Consider the following 19,254-nt stretch of genomic DNA (forward strand, 5'->3'; position numbering starts at 1 on the left):
ACTGGTAAACAGTTGCCAGCATGAGGCAGCTCTTCACTGCATCTATTCCACGTGGTGCTTGCAGGTGGTCATCCATTTGAGAAATCCCTTCGTACTGGCACAGTTAGACAGAGTAGAACCTCAATGACTGTCGGTTGGTACTGCAGCCTGATTTTCCAATGAGGGCCTGTGATGTGACCTTGGTCTATGCCATCTTAAATTAGGTCGGTGGGGCAGGGAAGTGGTGGTGGTGAAGGCATCTGCTTCCATCTGAGGCTATCCTCCACAACATGTTTACAGTGACAGGAGGACAGGTGGCAGTCCTTCCAACATGGTACTGGAACCTTTGATCTTGAATGTTCCTGGGAGGGCTAAGAACTGCATGAAAATTTGTTGGTCATCTTGTGCAACGACTCAGATGCAAAGTGGTTAAGTTGATAACTACATGATTATGCATGCAAACCTGTGCTTCCCTTGAACAAAAGTAACGACTCCCATTACAGAATATACGTGTGGCATTGGATGTGTTGGAAGATTCCACCGTGTGTGTCATTCCATGCTATCACTTTTAGCAGTCTCTGATCATGCATTTCAATCAATCTCTAGAGCATTCCGGTCTTTTAATGGTATGTACACATGTTGTCATTAACTGTTCTTCTGGTGTCTGCTAATTCATGGAGTGAAGTTGTCACTTCCATGATTACTCTCCTCTTTTGCAGCTCCGCCTGGTCATTCAGGCTGGCCTTTCAGGATGGCAGCAGGAATGCTGTTGCCGAGTAGCGCTCTCTCACACATCTATTTTAAGATGATATTCACCGGGAATACATTCAAGGCCCACGAAAAGATCTTGAGACAACAAGTGTGGAGCTGGAGGAACGCAGCAGGCCAGGCATCAGATGAGCATAAAAGTTGACGTTTTGCATTGGGTCCCTTCTTCAGACCCCGAAACATCAGCTTTCCTGTTCCTCTGACACTACCTGGCCTGTTGTGTTCCTCCAGCTCCACAGTGTTGTCTCTGACTACAGCATCTACAGTTCCTGCTATCTCCATGAAAAGATCTTTCTACTTTTTAAAAAGTCTGTTTGGCCATTAATGGCCTTGTGCTCTGAAAAATGCTGCAAGTCTCTTCCAGTACATGTAGGGTTACATTCCAAGTTTTAGACTTGCTTCAAGGCGAGAGATTTGCTTAATATCTACAACATAGAACTCCTCCTCCTTCCCATTGCACTGGGCTGTCACCTTCATTCATCTGAGAATCCGAATCATTCCGTGACAGGTTTACTTTCAATAGCTTAAGCTTAGAATCACCAGCTTGAGCCACTTTTCACAGATCCGTGAAGCTCATGATATCACTCTCAACATTGACATCAATCTCACTTTTCACACTCCCTCGATGATGTTCTCCCCCCACCATTATTATTTCAGCAACCGCAGACCATTTCTCACCTTTTGATTGGACAGTGCCAACTTGTTTTATGGTGTAGAATAATCTGTCAGAATCACTGTCCCACATCTTTGCAGATTGACTTTGCCTTTTTCCAACAGAATACGTGTGTGCAATTAATCCAGCTTCCTGTAGCTAGGGCTTTCTCCATGCTAGATATGCTTTCGTTTCTTTGTTGCAATGTCCTCTGCAATATTTATACTGCATATGCTAGCTCAGATTTTTCTGGTATTCCTCATGGAATAGAAGAATAAATATTCCTTTATTCCATTTTGATGTTTCTGTATGCAAAGACTCATCAGTTCTCATAATTGAAAACCTCAGAGCTCCTGCATGATTTAAATCAATACTCTTGACTAAGATTCTCCTCTCACAAGCTCTTACTGCCATTTTCACTCCTTCACAGTCTGTAATGTTTTTGACATTCTTTACAATTCAATTGATTCAAACCCCTGCTGACCAGACCTTGACCGTTCATTCATCATTCCTGTACATTGCTGCTCTATATTAGCTCACAATTCAGCAAAGCATTGATTTTTCAAATTCTCCTCCTTATCTCTGTAACCTCCTCCAGCTCTCCAACCCTCCCCGTCTCTATCCTGTCCAGCCCTTATAACCCTCCGTGATTAATACTCACCAATCAGTTGACCTTTCTTTTCCCAATACATTGGGATCTGTTCCAGGGCCGGAAAGACCTCAACTGGAGGGGCAAAAATATCTCTGTGGGAAGGTTAGCTGAAGCCAATTGGGAGAATTTAAACTAATATAGCGGGGAGGCTGGAAACTGAAGCAGCAGGTCAGCATGTGGACGGAAGATAGGCACTAATATGACGATCAAACAGGGCCAGTTTAGTGAACAATTTGGACTATTAAAAGTATATTGAGTAAGATAAGAGGAGAAAGCATGAAAAAAGATGGACTGAGATAAGTTAATGGTTGTTTATATGGACTTGCAGAACTTTTGATGAAGCCCCACACAAAAAAGACTGCTAGCTAAGCTGGATACCCGCAGAGCTGAGGGCAAATTATTGACACGGGTATGAAATTGGTCAAGTGGCAGGAAACAGAATAGTGGGTGAGTATTCAATTTGGCAGGATGTGACTAGTGATACCTGCAGGGATGTGTGTTGGGGCCTCAAATATCCACAGTATTCATTAACAACTTGAACAATGGCATAAAAAGTCAAATATTCAGATTTGCTGATGACCCAAAATTGGGTAGCATTGTAGACAGTGTTGACGACAGCATAAAAATATAACAGGATGTTGATAGATTAGGTGAACGAGTAAAGCTATAATGGATGGATTTTAACAAAAGCACATGAGGTTATCCATTTAGGACTGAAAAAGAATAGGTCAGGGATTTTTTTCAGAAGGCACAAAGTTTAAAAACAGCGATATCCAATAAGATTTGAGGGTTCCGGTGCACAGCTATTTAAAATACCATGAACAGGTGCAGAAAATAGTCAAGATGGTTAATGGAATGCTGGCCTTCAAACAGAAAGGGCAGGAAATATAAGGATGCAGATGTTATGCTACAGCTATAGAAAACCCTAGTTAGACAACGCTTAGGGTATTGTAAGCAGGTCTGGACACCAGATCATAGGAATGCTGTTTGGGCCCTGGAGGGAATTCAATGCAGGTTGACAAGAATGATACCTGGGCTGGGGTTAAATTTGAGGTGAGATTAGACAATTTAGGTCTTTATAAAAAGGTGATACAATCGCGATCTTTCCTTATTGATATACTGAAGGCAGGGTCAATTAAATATAAAACTATTTGAAGATGTTTAAAATCTGGAGGTATGGTCTCAGAATTAGGACCAGGCCACTGAGGAGAGATGTTATTTCTATGTGCAAAGGATAGTAGAGGTTTAGAACTCTCTCCCTCAAATGGTAGTTGATGCTAATTCAGTTGTTAAATTTAAACCTGAGACAGGCAAATTTTTTATTAAAGCGTACAAATGGAAATGGGCCAAAGGCAGGCATATGAAGTTAGGCCACAGATCAGCCATGATCTTACTGAATTTCAGAGCAGGCGTGAGGGGCTGAATGGCCTACTCCTGCCCCTAAACTGGGAGGATGAATACTGAAGATCTGGTGTAAATCCATTAACTTTCCAATTCCATTACTGAATATTGAAATTACAAAGTCTCGCACTCCTAGCATCATGGATTCACATTACTGCTTCTACTTCAGTACAGTGCTGAAGGAGTGCTGCAATGTTGGAGGAGCTGATTCTCAGAAGAGATATTGAAAAAAGGCCCATCTTTTGTAACAGACTTCATGGTACCACTTCAAACTGAACAGGAGTTATTCTAAGTGTCCTGGCTAATATTTATTCTTCAATTAGGATTACACAAAGTGGAATACCTGGTCATTAAAATACTGCTATTTCTGGGATCTTGCTGTGCACAAACTGGCTGGCGTATTTCCTTACACTGTAAATAGGACTATACTTCAGAAGTACTTCATGGACTGCAAAAAAAAACCTGAGACCTCTGCTGGTCATGAAAATCATGATATAATTGCATGGCTTTATCTTGATCTTTTCAAATTTCTTAATTCCTCCACTCTTCCATAACTTTTTAGCATTGAACTCCAAAATATTATAAAGTGCTGTTTGGAGCATAGATTGCACCTGCAGTTAAACCCAACAGATATACAGGAAAAGTTCCAGGAAAGATTAGAAATATTGTATGAACAAATGAATAAACTAAGGCCAGTAACAAAAGCAGCTGATCCTGTTTGAATTATTACATAAATCGTGTCCTATATTGTGTATAGTTAAGGAATAATTATAACAGTATCTATACAATGCAAAAGCAGATTATGTTCTCAGAACATTGTATTCTTCTACATATGAATTTGAGTTCATAGAAAGATCAACAAAAGAAGTTACCACCTAGATCACTGAAAATGCGTTCTTGGGCTTGATAAGGAGCCAGTCCATTGTAAAGCTAAAATACATCTTATACAATGAAGTGATTGTGGATCTGGAAGGTGCTGTCCTTGGATTTCTGGTGAAATTCTGCATGCATTTTATAGAAGGTACACAGTGCCACTGCTGAGCGTTGGTGGTAGAGGGAGAGGATGTAGTGCAGTGGCTGGTGAGTACAGTAAGCTTGATAGGGTCAGAACTCAGGTCCTGTCCTAGTAGGGGCTGCGGTGGGTCTTGGAGACCTGACTCCTGACATTACCCCACCCTTACCAAGTGGAGCTCCTCAAACCATTTACATGTTCTATGGTTCTTTGTGGACGATGGCTAGTTAGCTTGCCACTGGAATTGAACCCAGACCCCTGGCGCTGTGAGGCAGCAGTGCTAACCACTGTGCCACCGTGTCGCCCCTCCGGGATGGGTGGGATGTTTTGAAGTTTGGTGTGGACTTGTTGAGCCGAAGGTCCTGTTTCCACACGGTAGGGATTCTATAAATGAAAAAAATAAATAAAATCAAGTGGGCTGCTGGATGGTGTCAAGCCTTGTTGGAGCTGCCCTCATTCTGGCAAGTGGGGAGTATTCCATTGATTTGATTGGATTTGATTTATTTATTGTCACATGTATCGTGTTACAAAATACAGTGAAAAAGTGCTGTAAAGTGTCGCCATTCTCCAGTGCCAATTTAAAGCACAGAAAGTTAAACTAAAACATAGAATATGAAGGCTGAAGAATAAAGAAATCAAAAAAAAGTGTTCGACGTCACAGTCCTTCTTGTTAAGTGCTCTGCCATGGAACTCCCGGCCAAACACGTCCCTTTGCTGCGCTGCCACTGCTGGAATGAAAGTTCTTCAGTGCCATTTCACCTCCACCAATGCCCTCATCACCAACTCCTCGCTGGACTTCACCGGTCCAAATTCACCTCCACCACCAGGAGTTGGCTCATGGCCCACCTTGCTGATGTAACCGCTGCTACTGGGTCTTGTACTAGGCCCAAATGCACCCCCTCCCATACCTCCATGAATTCGTGCTGGGCGCTAATACCACCAGGAACTAAAACTCTCTCTGCTGCCACAAGTCCACACTGGGTCAATGCTGAAGCTGTCGCTGTGACCAAGCTCTTCAACAAGGAGTAAACAAAAAAAGGGGGAGAAAGAAAGAGCGAGAAAAAATTAAAAAGAAAAGTGGACACAGCAGACAGGCCCTGGGCTCAGAAGGCTCCTGGCTTGTGCCTTGTACCTGGTGGGCAGGGTTTGGGGAGCCAGAAGGACAGTTACTCACTGCAGTGTTCCTATCCTCTGACCTGCTGTTGTAACTACTGTGGCAAGTCCAGTTGGGTTTCTGGTCAATGGTGATCCCCCAGGATTTTGGTAGTGGGGGATTCAGTGAGTGTAACACCATTAACACCATCCCCTTGATGTTCAGAGTGTCTCTTATTGCAGGTTATCATTGCCTGGCATTGTCTAGTGTGAGCGTTACTTGCCACTTGTCAGCCCAAGCCTCAATATTGTCCAGATCTTGTTGCATTTGAACACAAATTGCTTCAGTATCTGAGGAGTCATGAATGGTCCAGAACATTGTGCAATCATCAGCAAACATCCCCATTTCTGACTTTAAGATGGAGGGAAAGTCGTTGGTGAAGCAGCTGAAGATGGTTGGGCCAAGGACACTGCCTTGAGGAACTCCTGCAGAGAAGTCCTCGAGCTGAGAGGATTGATCTCCTACAACCACAACCACCTTCCTAAGAGTCAGGTATGACTCCAACCAATGCAACCACCATCTTGTGCCAGTGCAACCTTTTCTTCTCCCCACAGACCATCAATATAAGTGAGATTTCCAGGTAGTGCCACGCAATGTATGAACTGTGAAGCTCAAACTGACTTCATTCAGTCAATGGATAGAGGAGCCACCCATTAGCTATGACTGGATCTAGTTAGAAGATTTGTATTTAGTCCACTTCCCTTTCATCAGAATGGAGGTCATGTAGAGGTTTGCTCATGAATTCTGTCACAGTGCTTCTCGAATAAATTCCATTTATTCACACACTACAGCCAAGCACTGGTAAACAAAAAAGTGACTGATAATCATTTATGCTCAAGTTTGAATGGATGAATTTTTTTTTTAAAAAGAGTTTTGTTGATATTTCCCAATTTAAACTGGGAAAAGGTTAAAAAGAAAATCCTAAAAATTCACTTGTTAATCATTTTATTTCCACCATAACCAATGAACCTGCAGGCTGACTAGCTATACGCCACTCACCTATCACAAAATGAATGGATAAGATCTACATTACTCTGGTTCCTCAGGGCTGCTTCAAACAAGTATTCAATAATGTGGCCGAGCTAACACTTATTGTGGCTGAAAATGACAGTTCACACTCTCAGAAAATCAGAACAATTAAAAAGCACTTCTCATAAACATTTGATAATAGTCCCAAGGAAAATTCATCGATCTCGATGTCTCCACTGCACTCAAAAGTCACAAACCACTCGTTCTTATCCTTTATATTCCAGTAGCATTTTACCCCCCGTGGTAGTAAGGCTGACAGAATTTGCACTTTGTTTGCATTCGTCTTTATATCAGTGCATTTTGACATCACAGGTGATAAAGACTGGTTAGCACCAATTCCTTATGCTGGAGTTTGCTTCGCAGGGGGTCTTCCTGCTATCTCTTCGATTACTGCTGGCCATAGAAAATACTGTCTCAACTTTTGACCATCTCCAGTGGAAAGACAGACCCTGCCTATAACAAAAGATTTGTCTGAATGGCTGTTCAGAATCCAGTGCTGTGGATATGAGGATACAGCGGTAAGCATGGGTCACAACAATATCAGCGTCAGCTGCGACTCAGTGGTTGCGCACTGACATGCACTCTCAAGACTGAGTTCAAATCCCACCTCAGGACTTCAGACCCCAAAAGTGAGGGACGGCTGTTGGAATGTGGTATATTTCAGGTAAGATGTTCAAGGCCCAGTCTTTCCTCTCAAGTCGGTACTATTTTGAATAGCAAGCAAATTACCCACGTCCTGGATGGAAAGGATCACAAAAACAGATTATGTGACACAGACTGGATAGGTCAGTGAGTAATGAGGATGACAGAGTTCACAAGGGGATGTAGACAGGTTAAGGGAATGGGCAAAATGTCAGGAGATGGAATTCAGTGAGAGATTTGGTTAGATGAGAATGGAGCTAAACATTACTTAAAACAGAGAAAGACTGCAGAAAGTTACAGAACAGAAGAATTCGGAGATCATTACGAAAATATCACAAAAAAACGTACAGGTTCAACAGGAAAGAGGGAAAGTAAATGGTGTGTCAGTCTTTATTTTGAAGAGAATGGAGTGAAGAGAGGGAGTTATTGCTAAATCTGTACAAGGCATCAGTCCGACCACACATGGAATACTGTGAACAGTTTTGGATCTCTTATCGAAGAGAATATGTATAGGCGTTGGAGCAATCCAGAGAAGGTTCACTAGGTTGATCCCAGATAGGAGCAAGTGATTGTGCAGTTTGGGTCCATGCTCACTGGAGTTCAAAAAAGAATGAGGCACGACATTGTGGAAACAATAATTCTTTAGAGGCTTAACAAGGAAATGCTGTTCATTCCACGAGTGGGAAAGTTTGCTACCAGAACCCATCGCCTCAGGGCAATTAGTCAACCCTTTAAGGCAAAGGCAAGCAGGGATTTCTTCTTAGTATTAAATCTATGGAATTCTTTCCTGCCAATATATTAAATACATTCAAGACTGTGATAGACAGACTCAGAAAGGAGTCAAGAGTTGTAGAAAAAAGTTATGGGGTTAATCCTATCTACCATTTGTGTGGTGCAGAGGATTATTAGATCAACCAGGATCTGTCTGAATGGCAGTGCAGACTCAAATGGACAAAATGACCTAGTTTTGCTCCTCTACGTTATGCTCGTGATTTCATCATTATCTGTAGGATCTTGCTGCAAACAGTTTGGCTGCCACATTTGCTACATTAGAGCTGTGGTCAAACTTTGAATAAAGTATTCAATTGGATGTAAACTGCTGGGGTGTCTGATGATCATAAAAAGCATTATATAAACACAAGTTTTATTTAAGGTGTCAATATCAGAGGGTATAGTTTAGCTCTTGATCCATAGCCATCCTTCCTGCCTCTTCAAATAGTTCAATAGCTGAAGAATATTGTCCACATTGAAATCATGCAAGATTTAAGAACAGACAAAATGAACAAGTTTCATTTGTCTACTATTTGGAGTTGTGTCCTTTTTAAATTCATGTATTTCCTAGGATTATTGTCAGATGCACAGCTAGCTACAGACATAGATCCCAAATTGGAGATTCACATCCCATTCATTTATTCATTGTTGGTAATAGTCTGACCTTTCTGTTGTCTTCTTCATTTTGCTACATAATGAGGCTATACTTTCCTGAGTGCAGCAGATGGTGGGCAGTTTTCCAACTGACACCAGGTAATTTAATCATCCCTTTTGAAACACATAGACCTAAGAGGAATTCTTGGCCCAAGGATCATATGGTATAGAAGGAGGCAATTCAAACTATTTTACCTGCTCGAGCTATTCAATTAGTCCATACACCCTGTTCTTCTCTCTGAAAATGTTTCCTCCTTAAATATATATCTGATTCTGACTGAATCTATTTTCAGTTGCCTTTCATACAACACATTCCACATCACAATGACTCATTACATTATAAAAACCTCAGTGACAGTCTGGCTCTTGTGCCACTGTTCTTAATATTTTCTTTGTTTTTTGATTATCAATTGCCTGCCAATGGAAACAATTCCTTCCCATCTAAACTAAACAAAGAATTTCATAAATTTTAAACTTTTCAGTTTTAAAAAAAATCCCCAATCTCACTGCTGTAAGGGAAAACCATTCCTGCTTCTGAAATCTCCTAGTTCCTCTCCTCCCATCTGTATGAAAGCATCTCAATTTTTCAGTATTCATTCTGACATTAAACAGCACTTAACAGGACTTTAATGAGCCTTTTTCAGGCACATTTTAAAACACTTGTCATGGAAAAGAGCATATACAAAGATACGGGGTCGTGGTTATAATGAAACTCCTGTAAATCATACACTGTAACTGATCACATGAGGACAATGACGGCACTAGCTTACAATGAGCATTTGCAAAGTCAGGTTTTGGACGCTATGCTGGAGAGATATATTTGGCCACCTACTGTGTGTTTTTTGTCCAACTGCTGCTCATGATGAGACTGTTACCACCATCGTTGTTAACAGTAGGAAACCACAGGGGCAGCTTGGTCTAGCGTTGGGGCAGAAACATCACTTCCTAACTGGAAGTTAGCAAACAAGATATTGTTTATTACTTGTTAGCAGCTAGTTACAGATTACATTGATATAACAGACATTGTTACAGGGACTTGGAGAAGAAGCAGATGCTTGGTCTCAAGACATTTGAGATCATGAGCTGTTCTGCTCATATGTCCATATGACATAATCAGAGTACTTTTGGCACACCTCACTATTAATCCTTTTCAGACCCATATACATCACAGCATACATGTGCAATAAACAGGTTTCACAGTACATAAAGAGTTGAACAAGTTTCTTAGAGCTAAAGAGCAAGCAACCTCAGGTACAGTGCATGTCTCAGAACCTTCAGCCCAGGATAGTTCAGACCAGCATCTCAAATGTGCAGTTAGGGGTAGATAAAAGTGCAGACATCAGGCCAGATGTGGGATCTCTTCAAGCGACAGTTTCACTGCTAAACAACTTCAGAATTACACATGTGTATCTGCAAAACTGTGCAAAACAATATAATCACACTAATATATAGTAGCTGGTGAGAGGGATAAAAAGTCTTCAGACTTTCTTCTTTCTAGGGCAGGTTTAAAATTTGAACATCCAATTTGCTATGCAGGCAGAAATCAGGTCTAAAGATTGTTAGCACTTCAAGAAAACATTGTGGATTCTTCTGACACAGTCAGGTTGGCCCCAAGTGGCATTATCCTATTGAAAGCCTACCAAAATGTCACATGTTTGGAAATCAATGTCCCCAGCCAGGTGAAGGTTGTACAAGGTATGGCTCAATACAGAATTACAGGTACAGGTTAATGCTCAGCAGGAGCTGTGTGCTGTAGGCATAGCCAATCGGACACTTTCAAAAATATTGAAAATTAACAGCATCACCCTCACGCCAAAAACAAAGGAGCAGTATGCTTAAAAGGGAAAAATTCCAGAAAAATAAAGTTGATGTATCTTAAAGATACATAACAAAAAGGTGATGACAACATTTGTGGGTGAGGTCAGAGACAGTCAAATCAGATTCTGCATCAACTGGAGGGCGCAAGGATTTTAAACAGGATTTAAACTCCTCACAGAATCAGATGTTTAACACAGCTTGACATGTTTGGGTGTCAGATTAGCTAACATAGAACTCCCAAAGACCCAGACGGCACAGATATTCAAGTTAATGGGTAAATCAACATAAAGCTTAGTCAAAAGTGACAAAATGACAGTTAAAATATGTCAAAATTCTGCTGAGGTGGCACTGAATTTATTGGGTCCTGGTTTTGGAGGGCAGTGGGGTTTGGGAGTGATCGATCCTACCTATTTGGGGGTTGGCCAGGTTTACTGGGGGGAAGGGTGTTGCCTCTCATGGTGGTGGTCGGGGTGGGGGAAAGACAGTGGTTAGTTCAGTGGTGGGAGGGCCAATGGGGGCGTGGGAGGTAAATGAGGCAGGAGGAGGAGGATCTCAGTCTTCAGGTCTCAGGGAAGCATTGGGAAAGACGCTGGGTCGAGGCCTGGGAGTTTTAGGGTCCAGCAGGATGTGTGGAGCGGAGTCCCAAGGGTCTCTGATATAGATTAGGTCCCTACAGAGGAGCTGGGGGGTCAGGTCAGGAGGATGGTGCCAGTGAGGTGGGATTAGTTTAGATATGGGTGGGTCAGGTGTCAGATGGGGGAGGGAGGGTGGAAATAGAGGGTGTTAGGGACTGGCGAGGGACGTGTGAAGTTTGTCCATTCTCCCCGTGTCTGTGTGGATTTCCTCTAGTGATCGGAGTGCCTCCCACAGTCCAAAAAGATGTGCAGGCTAAGTGGATTGGCCAGGCTAAATTGCCTGTAGTGTTCAGGAATGTGTAGATTAGGTGGGTTATAGCGGGGTTGATTATAGGGGGGGGGGAAAACGGGTCTGGGTGGGATGCTCGGAGTGTCAGAGTGAACCTGTTGGGCTAAAAGGGCCTGTTCCCACACCGTAGGGATTCAGTGATGATCTGCCATTTAGCCAGAAGTACTTTGAAATTCATGTTCTGTGGAATTTTCTATTTGTTTTCATCAGATTGGACCGTGTGCAAAATTAGTTTCTTTGCAGACACATTCAGCAATCCAAACAGACCATAATCTCCACCTCTTTGATTATGTTTATTTGGGCAATGAACCAGTTATTTGTTATTGATTGAAAACCTAGCCCATTTACTCTGAATACTGAACCTGGCAGAATCTGAAACCTGCATGAACTGTTGTGCAACAAACCTGGTTAAATGTAAAATTTGTTTTGATGAGCAGAAGAGTATGACTGGAAGAGGAAACAGTGACCCAGTCCAGTCTCAAACCATTTGCCACATGGATGATATCTTAATACGTAGTAAAATCAAGAAGGAGAAAGAACAATTGGCCAGGAAAGCAATTCAAAACACTGGCCTAATTAATGACCACACTAAATGCGAATTCCCAACTTTCTAGAATGCTGTTATATTTCGAGGAAACATGATCCAAGAGCTAGCATTCACGGTGGGCCCAAGGAAGGTAACAGCCAATTTCTAGCATGGAAGCATATATAAATAACCAGTCAATCTCACTTTAAGAGATTTGACTGAGGCTGAACAGAGGTACATAACCGTAGAGAAGGAAGCATTGGCAATTAACTGGGTGCGTGAAAGGTTCGGACGCTACCCCATGAGATTGAAACCAGGTCAAGACGGACCAGAGGCCTTTGCTAACGTACTGGGATAGAAAGAAATCTCAAATCGCCTACACATTCAAAGATTTAGGCTCAGGATGAAGAGATACAGTTATGGAATAGGCTGTGTTTCAGGTAAAAGATAATGATGCCACAGTCACAGAGGACTCTACCACTAATCTCTCATTGGAGAGAGGTGACTGGTGCTGGTTACACTTTAGGCAAGGGGAAAGGTTTAAGAAGGAGAGTGCCTCCTGGTAACCTCATGCTGTTGGTGTCACTCTGCAAAACAGCTGACCAACCCACTGAGCTAACCCCTGATAGTAACACACAAGTAGCAGCAGGGACATTCTTGGAGGCAGCAGTAAATTGAGCAATTTCTTTGCAAGTGCTATCTTATTCTATAGTTATCACACCAACTGACAGAAAACGTAGACAAATTTTAACTGCTCAATAATCGGACACAAGGTCTGACATCTCAATAACTTGTCTGCGAGGCTGGTCAAAATATGTTCCAGAGAAAAGTACCTCAAGCAACACCAGTACCTGACATTGGTGGAAGACTTATTGGTCTATGAGCTTATAATTTCCATACCATAGCAAAGAGCAACTTTACAGCTGGACATTGCTTTATTGTGCACTTTATACTTCAGAGTGCTGACAAAGCTTTTCCAAAAAGTGTTAAAATAAGAACTGCGGATGCTGTAAATCAGGAACAAAAACAAAGTTGCTGGAAAAGCCCAGCAGGTCTGGCAGCATCTGTGAAGAAAGCCGAGTTAACATTTCGGGTCCGGTGACCCTTCCTCAGAACTGTTAACTGTTTTTTCCTTCACAAATGCTGCCAGACCTGCTGAGTTTCTTCAGCAACTTTGTTTTTGTTTTCAAAAGTCTTGCAGCCTTCCATAGATCAAACATTTGTGGTACACAGGCATGAGTGTACAGGGCAAATGATTTCATTAAGATTTCTAAACAAAGCCATGGCAAAAGCTAGCAAGGACTTATTTACTGGTAGGCAAAAAGTATTCAAGGAGGACTGAAGTGGCAATAAAGTGGATTCAGTTTCCCATCTGAACTGATAGAGAATAGATCTCAATTTGTGAATAAGGATTCAGGAAGTTCCCTTTGGAAGCCAGCATCAACCAGATGATAAGTTCTACCATGCCATCCTCAGTCAAATGGGGAGGCAGGAAGAGTAGTTAAGACTGCAAGATCGCTAACATATTGGAACCCAAATTGGAATCCGTGGTTTATTATTTGTTCGCAGGATGAGGCATCACTGGCCAGGCCAGCATTTATTGCCAACAGTGCAGTTAAGAGTCAACCACATTGCTGTGGGTCTGGAGTACGGTAAAAATGGCAGTTTTCTTCCCTAAAGGACAGTAGTGAGCCAGATGGATTTTTCCAAATCGAGATTTTTAAAATTGAATTCAAATATCACCATCTGCCATGGTGGGATTCAAATCTCAGTCTCCAAAGCATTACCTGGGTCCAGTGACAATAACACCAAGCTATCGCTTCTCCCACTACTCTGTTACACAGCAACACTAAAGAATAGTAAATAAGCAGCAGCAAATTTGTTAATGAGGAGGATTATTAAAAAATGGATGGGCCAGTTTAGAGTACAATCACAGCTGCAGACACAGGGCAAAAAAACAAAGTCAACTTTAAAACTAGGGCAGAAAGTGTGGTTAAGGACCAGGAAATCAGAAACCATAGTCATCAGAAAAACAGATTAATGGAGATTTTAATGCTGTTGAGTGGTATGAAAGAGGCATTTAAGAGGAACAAGATGACATTGATCTTATTCAAGCCTACAAGTGAGATGAAGTTTGATTATCACAGGTTGCGAGACAGCCACACTAGATCAGACAGTGTAGAGTGGTACAAATATTCCAGACAAGATCCAACACCATCAGTGCTCGCATTCAATTCAGACAAACCAGATTTAGACATCCAGAGTTCCAGAACTTCTCAGCCTGAGAGATTTGGAATTTGAGGGAGGTTGGAAGAAAAAGGTGATCATGATGATGACAAGAATGTTGGTAATAGTCTTTGTAGTCATTATCAAGTGAGTAAAAGTAAATGACAGGAATAACATGAACCGAAAAGAGAGAAGCTTGGAGAGATGTGGCATAATGAGATTCATATGATCTATAACATCATTTACATGGTTGACATGTGCAAAAGAGAAGCCAGCAGTCTAGAATGAGCATAAAACGGAAGAACTTAGACACTACAACAGAGAGCTGTTACCTATACGTGTCAACAAAGGAATGGTGGAGCACATAGGAACAGCCTTAAGAGATCATCGAGTTTCTCTGCATGGAAAAAACCCTTCGGCCTAACTCGTCCATGCTGACCAGATTTCCTAAAGTGAATTTGTCCCTTTTTCGTTTGGCCCGTATCCCTTTAAAAACTTTCCATCAATGTACCAGGTTTGTAAGAATTCTTCAATCTGATCACTCAGCCTGCTTGATAAGCTCACATCCCTAGACTCAACAGATCTCTTTTCGGGTGCTGTCAAATTCAAAGCTGGAGCAGGATGGGGAAATTAATGTTTGAAAGCTTGTGAAATCTTTACAAGCAGTCTTCTTTGAACTTAATGGTGAGCAAATATACAAACTTCTACATCAGGAGCAGGGATACATAATTCCATTAAGACTTTAAGGTGCTGAAGCAGAGGTTGGCCATTCAGCCCATCAAGTCTGCATTGCCATTCATGGCTAATGTGATCATTCTCAATTCCATTTTCCTGCCTTTTCACCACTAACCCTTTTTGTCCTACTGATTAAAAAAAATGGCCCATTTCAATGTTGAATATACTTAGTTGCTCAGGTTCAACAGCCTTCTGCAGTAAAGCATTCTACAAATTCATTACCCTCGAGAAGGAAGTCTTCCTCCAAATTAATTGAGTAAGCTCATCATGACAATTCTCATCTGCCTTTCTACAAGATCAAGGCTGACCCAATAGTGATCTCAATCCCACATAACCTGACAATTCACTTACTATTCAAGAATCTATCTACATCTATCTCAAGTGTCACCCTGTACACCCCAACGCGTGACTTTTGAGGGACGAACTTCAATGAAAAAGTACTTTTTAACAAATATGTCCCTTAGTTCTAGTCTCTTGCATAGAGGCAAAACATCCATTCAGCATTCTCATTGTGCAGTCCCCCTAAGAATCCTGTGTTAGTAAGATGACAACTCCATCTTCTAAATTCCAATGGATACTCATTTTCCCAACTACAGGGCAAATTGTCGCAGTTGTACAAAATAAATGCGATAACTGCCACTTCTAATTAGTCAATGCAGCCAGCTCCTGGTCAATTGATTAACAGGTAATTATTACAACATGTGGGGCTGAATTGGATCTATTCTACTGGCGAGGGTTGCTCATCATCTCTCTGATGGGGATGTCCTCTCCGGTGAGGGGAGCAAGTCTTGTCTCCAGCTGTTAATGGCTGCAGATGGCCAGTCAAAGCAGGAATGCATTCTTTGCTGACCCCTTAGTGAGTGGCAGCACAGGAACCCCAGCATTCTGTTATGGGCTCTAATGTACACGATCATTTAGGGTCATAGAGATGTACAGCATGGAAATGGACCCTACAGTCCAACATGTCCATGTTGACCAGATATCCTAAATTAGTCTAGTCCCATTTGCCAGCATTTGGCCCATATCTCTCAAAACCCTTCTTATTCATATACTCATCCAGATGCATTTTAAATGTTGTAATTGTACCAGGCTCCCCCACTTTCTCTGGCAGCTCATTCCATACATGCACCACTATGTGGAAAAAAACTGCCCTTTGATCTCTTAAATCTTTCCCTTCTCACCTTAAACGTGTGCCATCTAGTTTTGGACTCCCCTAACCTGGGGAAACAACCTAGACTATTCACCCTATCCTTGCCCCTTGTGATTTTATAAGCTTCCATAACGCCGGCCCTGCCTCCAATGCCCCAGGGAAAATAGCCCAGCCTATTCAGCCTTCCCCTATAGCTCAAACCCTCCAACCCTGGAACATTCTTGTAAATCTTTCCTGAACCATTTCAAGTTTGAGATCCTGTATTTAATCAATTTCAGCAATTTTCAAATCAAGGTCAAGGGCAGTCTCAAAATCTCCCCACCCCCCTGGCCTCATCCCACATCCAACCCTCCATCTCAGCTCGACCTCCTTGACCTGACACAACCTGTTCATCTTCTCTCCCACCTATCCGCTCCTCCTACCTCACCTGACTAATCCCCACCACTCCCTTCCTGTACGAACCTATCACCATCCCACCTACCTTCCCCAGCCCTAGCCCTGTTGTCTCTATTTCAGAGCTCCCTTCCCCCCCTCCCCATTTCTGAAGAAGGGTCCCAACCCAAAACATCAAAGTCCCCACTCCTCTGATGCTACCTGGCCTGCTGTATTCATCCAGCTCCACACTTATCTGACTCCAGCATCTGCAGTTCTGGCTATCCCTCAAGAATGGTCATGTTGGGTTTTTAACATCAGTCTCTTATACTGTCAAGATAGACATCTCTTGGTTAGCTGCAGAATCAAGATTCATTTATTTTGCTCCAAATATTTGTCTCAATCCCCAAATCTTAGTAGTATTCCCATATACAAGTGCTATACTTTTGTATTTTCATACCATCTCTTCTGAATTAGAACGTAAATTTTGGCAATTTAATGCATGTAAAGGAACTGGTATATTCTTACCCCAAAAATGTTGAAGGTTTTTGTCATCTGTTACTACTCTCTGGACAAATGAGATTCAGCTTTGATAAAAACAGGATTCAATCCTCTCAGTTTAGTCTTGAGTTACTCTGTAACAAGTAACAAGTAAAATCCCACAGACCAAAGTGGAGGCTGGGTGGTGGCATCCAAATTTCTTTGAATTCTTTGACAGGATCACAAAGTTTAAAAATTCATGAGTTTTCATTTAATGCATTGGTATTAAAAACACTTTGGTATTAAAATATATACTTCCAGTAGAATTTAGATTTTATGCACAATAAACAGGAGAGTGTGGGGGCAGCACTATTGCTTCACAGCACTAGGGACCTGGCTTCAATTCCACCCTCAGGCAACTGTCTGCGTGGAATCTGCACATTCTCACTGTGTCTGTGTGGTGCTTCAGTTTCCTCCCACAGTCCAAACATGTGCAGGCTAGGTGCAGTAGCCATGGGAAATGCAGCGTTACAGGGGTAGGCTGGCAGTGGGGGTAGTGGGTGCTCTTCAGAGAGTTGGCATGGATTCAATGCTCTGAAATGGCCTATTTCCACTTTGTAGGGATTCTATGAAACACAAACCAAACCAATCAAGGTATTTGGTGCGATAGCCAAGATATTGGTTGGCCAGTGGTCACAAAAGAAAAAAAAAAGAAAACCCTGCAGATTCTGGAAGTCTGAAATAAACTCAGGGAATTCTGGACCTAGTCAGCACATCTGGCAACTGCTTCTCTTTGTACAGATATTAATTTTTGTGCGAAATAAACAAGAGTGATCACACTATTCTGCCTACTATAGATTAATTTACTTAACCACTATTTCACTTCTAATTCTGTTCACGTTACCTCTGATGAATCGTATGGGTCCAGTTTTCCCCATGGACTCCTTGCCCTGGGCATGCCGTTAACTGGTATTGATTCGATAGCCACGAGAAGGCTATCGCCCTGCTGCCCTTTGAGCTTCTGCTTCCAATGCTGCTCTCTCTCTGCATTTGACGTTCCTGCTGGACTCATGTAGTCTGGTATTACCAGTGCAGTTATGCTGTCTAGTTTTTCATGGCCCATTACATTTACTGCAGAAATCTCCTGGCAAGAACGTAAAGGATACCTCTCACTGGTAGACTCTTTCATTATCCATTCTACTTCAGAATCATCTGAGTCTTCCTTCAGAAAGTGAGCAAGCTAGTAGGGAGAATGGAAGCAAACATGGGAGGGGTTACAAACACTGGTTGTTTATGGAAGATCCCAGAAAGACAGATTGATAGATCGTGAGAAATGAAAAGGAGAGAACATATATTGGAAAGTGTGGAATAAAAATCAAGAAGGTTACGCACAACAAAAATCATGAACAAATGCATCGTAAGAAATAAGGTTTTCATTTCAGAAGGAACAGTTTGATTTAATTTCAACTAAAATAGTGACTGACGGTGAAACTTGATTAAACACATCTACCACTCGGTATCACAGAACTTATACTAAAATGATAAAACACAAGCTTTTCAGGTTTGAGAACAAAGCGTATTAAAATGGCAGGTGGCTGCTTATTATTCTGTTGCAGCTGAGAATTCTTTTCATGAACAAAATGCAAACCTAATGTCCATAACATATTGTAGGCATGTATCATGATGCAAATCAGTTTCTGAAAACTCTGAAGATTGACAAGTTGGGTTTAATGCTTCTAATATATAATGAGACTTCACGATAAAAATCCATTTGGGGAGGAACTCCTCATTATTTTTTAATTCAGAAATGTTAATACGCATCTCGAACAGGTGGGACATGAACTCAGTCTCATGGATCAGGTGTAGGGACACTACCTCTGATCCACAGGGACCTTCCATTTGAAATACTGTCTTAATATTAATCACTTAGTCCCTTGAATGGATTTAGCAGTAAGCACACTACATGGTGAAGCAACAATCCACGTACAATCATCATTCTGCTCTTGATAATTAACTCGCGCTGGTTAACCAGTCTTGGATAACAATTGAAGATCTTACAACTGATCTCAGCTAAGGAAAATTGCTTCTAATTACTTCCAATGCTGCAATATTGTGAAATCTTTCTGCATATAAATGACAACCAATAAAGACGACAAAAATCACCGTAGTCCCAGAGAATCATGGGACTGTGCAATCATTAGAAGGAGACAATTGGCCGTGGGTTTCATCAGAGGTTCAGCACAGCTCGGGTGGGAGGGTGGAGGAATGTTTGAGGCGAGGTTTTCACAGTAACCTTGGGATGCCTGCAGA

General features: G+C 41.8%; 1 protein-coding gene across 12 annotated transcripts in view; it reads right to left on the bottom strand.

Annotated features, from left to right (window-relative positions):
- Positions 1 to 19,254, bottom strand: part of LOC125464477 (septin-4-like) — a 133,262-nt gene that overhangs the window by 52,118 nt on the left and 61,890 nt on the right. For 10 of the 12 annotated variants that reach the window (XM_048556820.2, XM_059655445.1, XM_048556822.2 and 7 more), the window contains one exon: positions 17,849 to 18,184. The exons of the other annotated variants lie outside the window; for them this stretch is intronic. In XM_048556820.2, coding sequence (XP_048412777.1) covers positions 17,849 to 18,184 — 336 coding nt within the window. The remainder of the gene's footprint in view (positions 1 to 17,848; positions 18,185 to 19,254) is intronic. 12 annotated transcript variants of the gene reach the window in all.

This window comes from Stegostoma tigrinum, chromosome 27 (assembly GCF_030684315.1).
Source record: "Stegostoma tigrinum isolate sSteTig4 chromosome 27, sSteTig4.hap1, whole genome shotgun sequence".
In the NCBI taxonomy this organism is placed as follows: domain Eukaryota; kingdom Metazoa; phylum Chordata; class Chondrichthyes; order Orectolobiformes; family Stegostomatidae; genus Stegostoma; species Stegostoma tigrinum.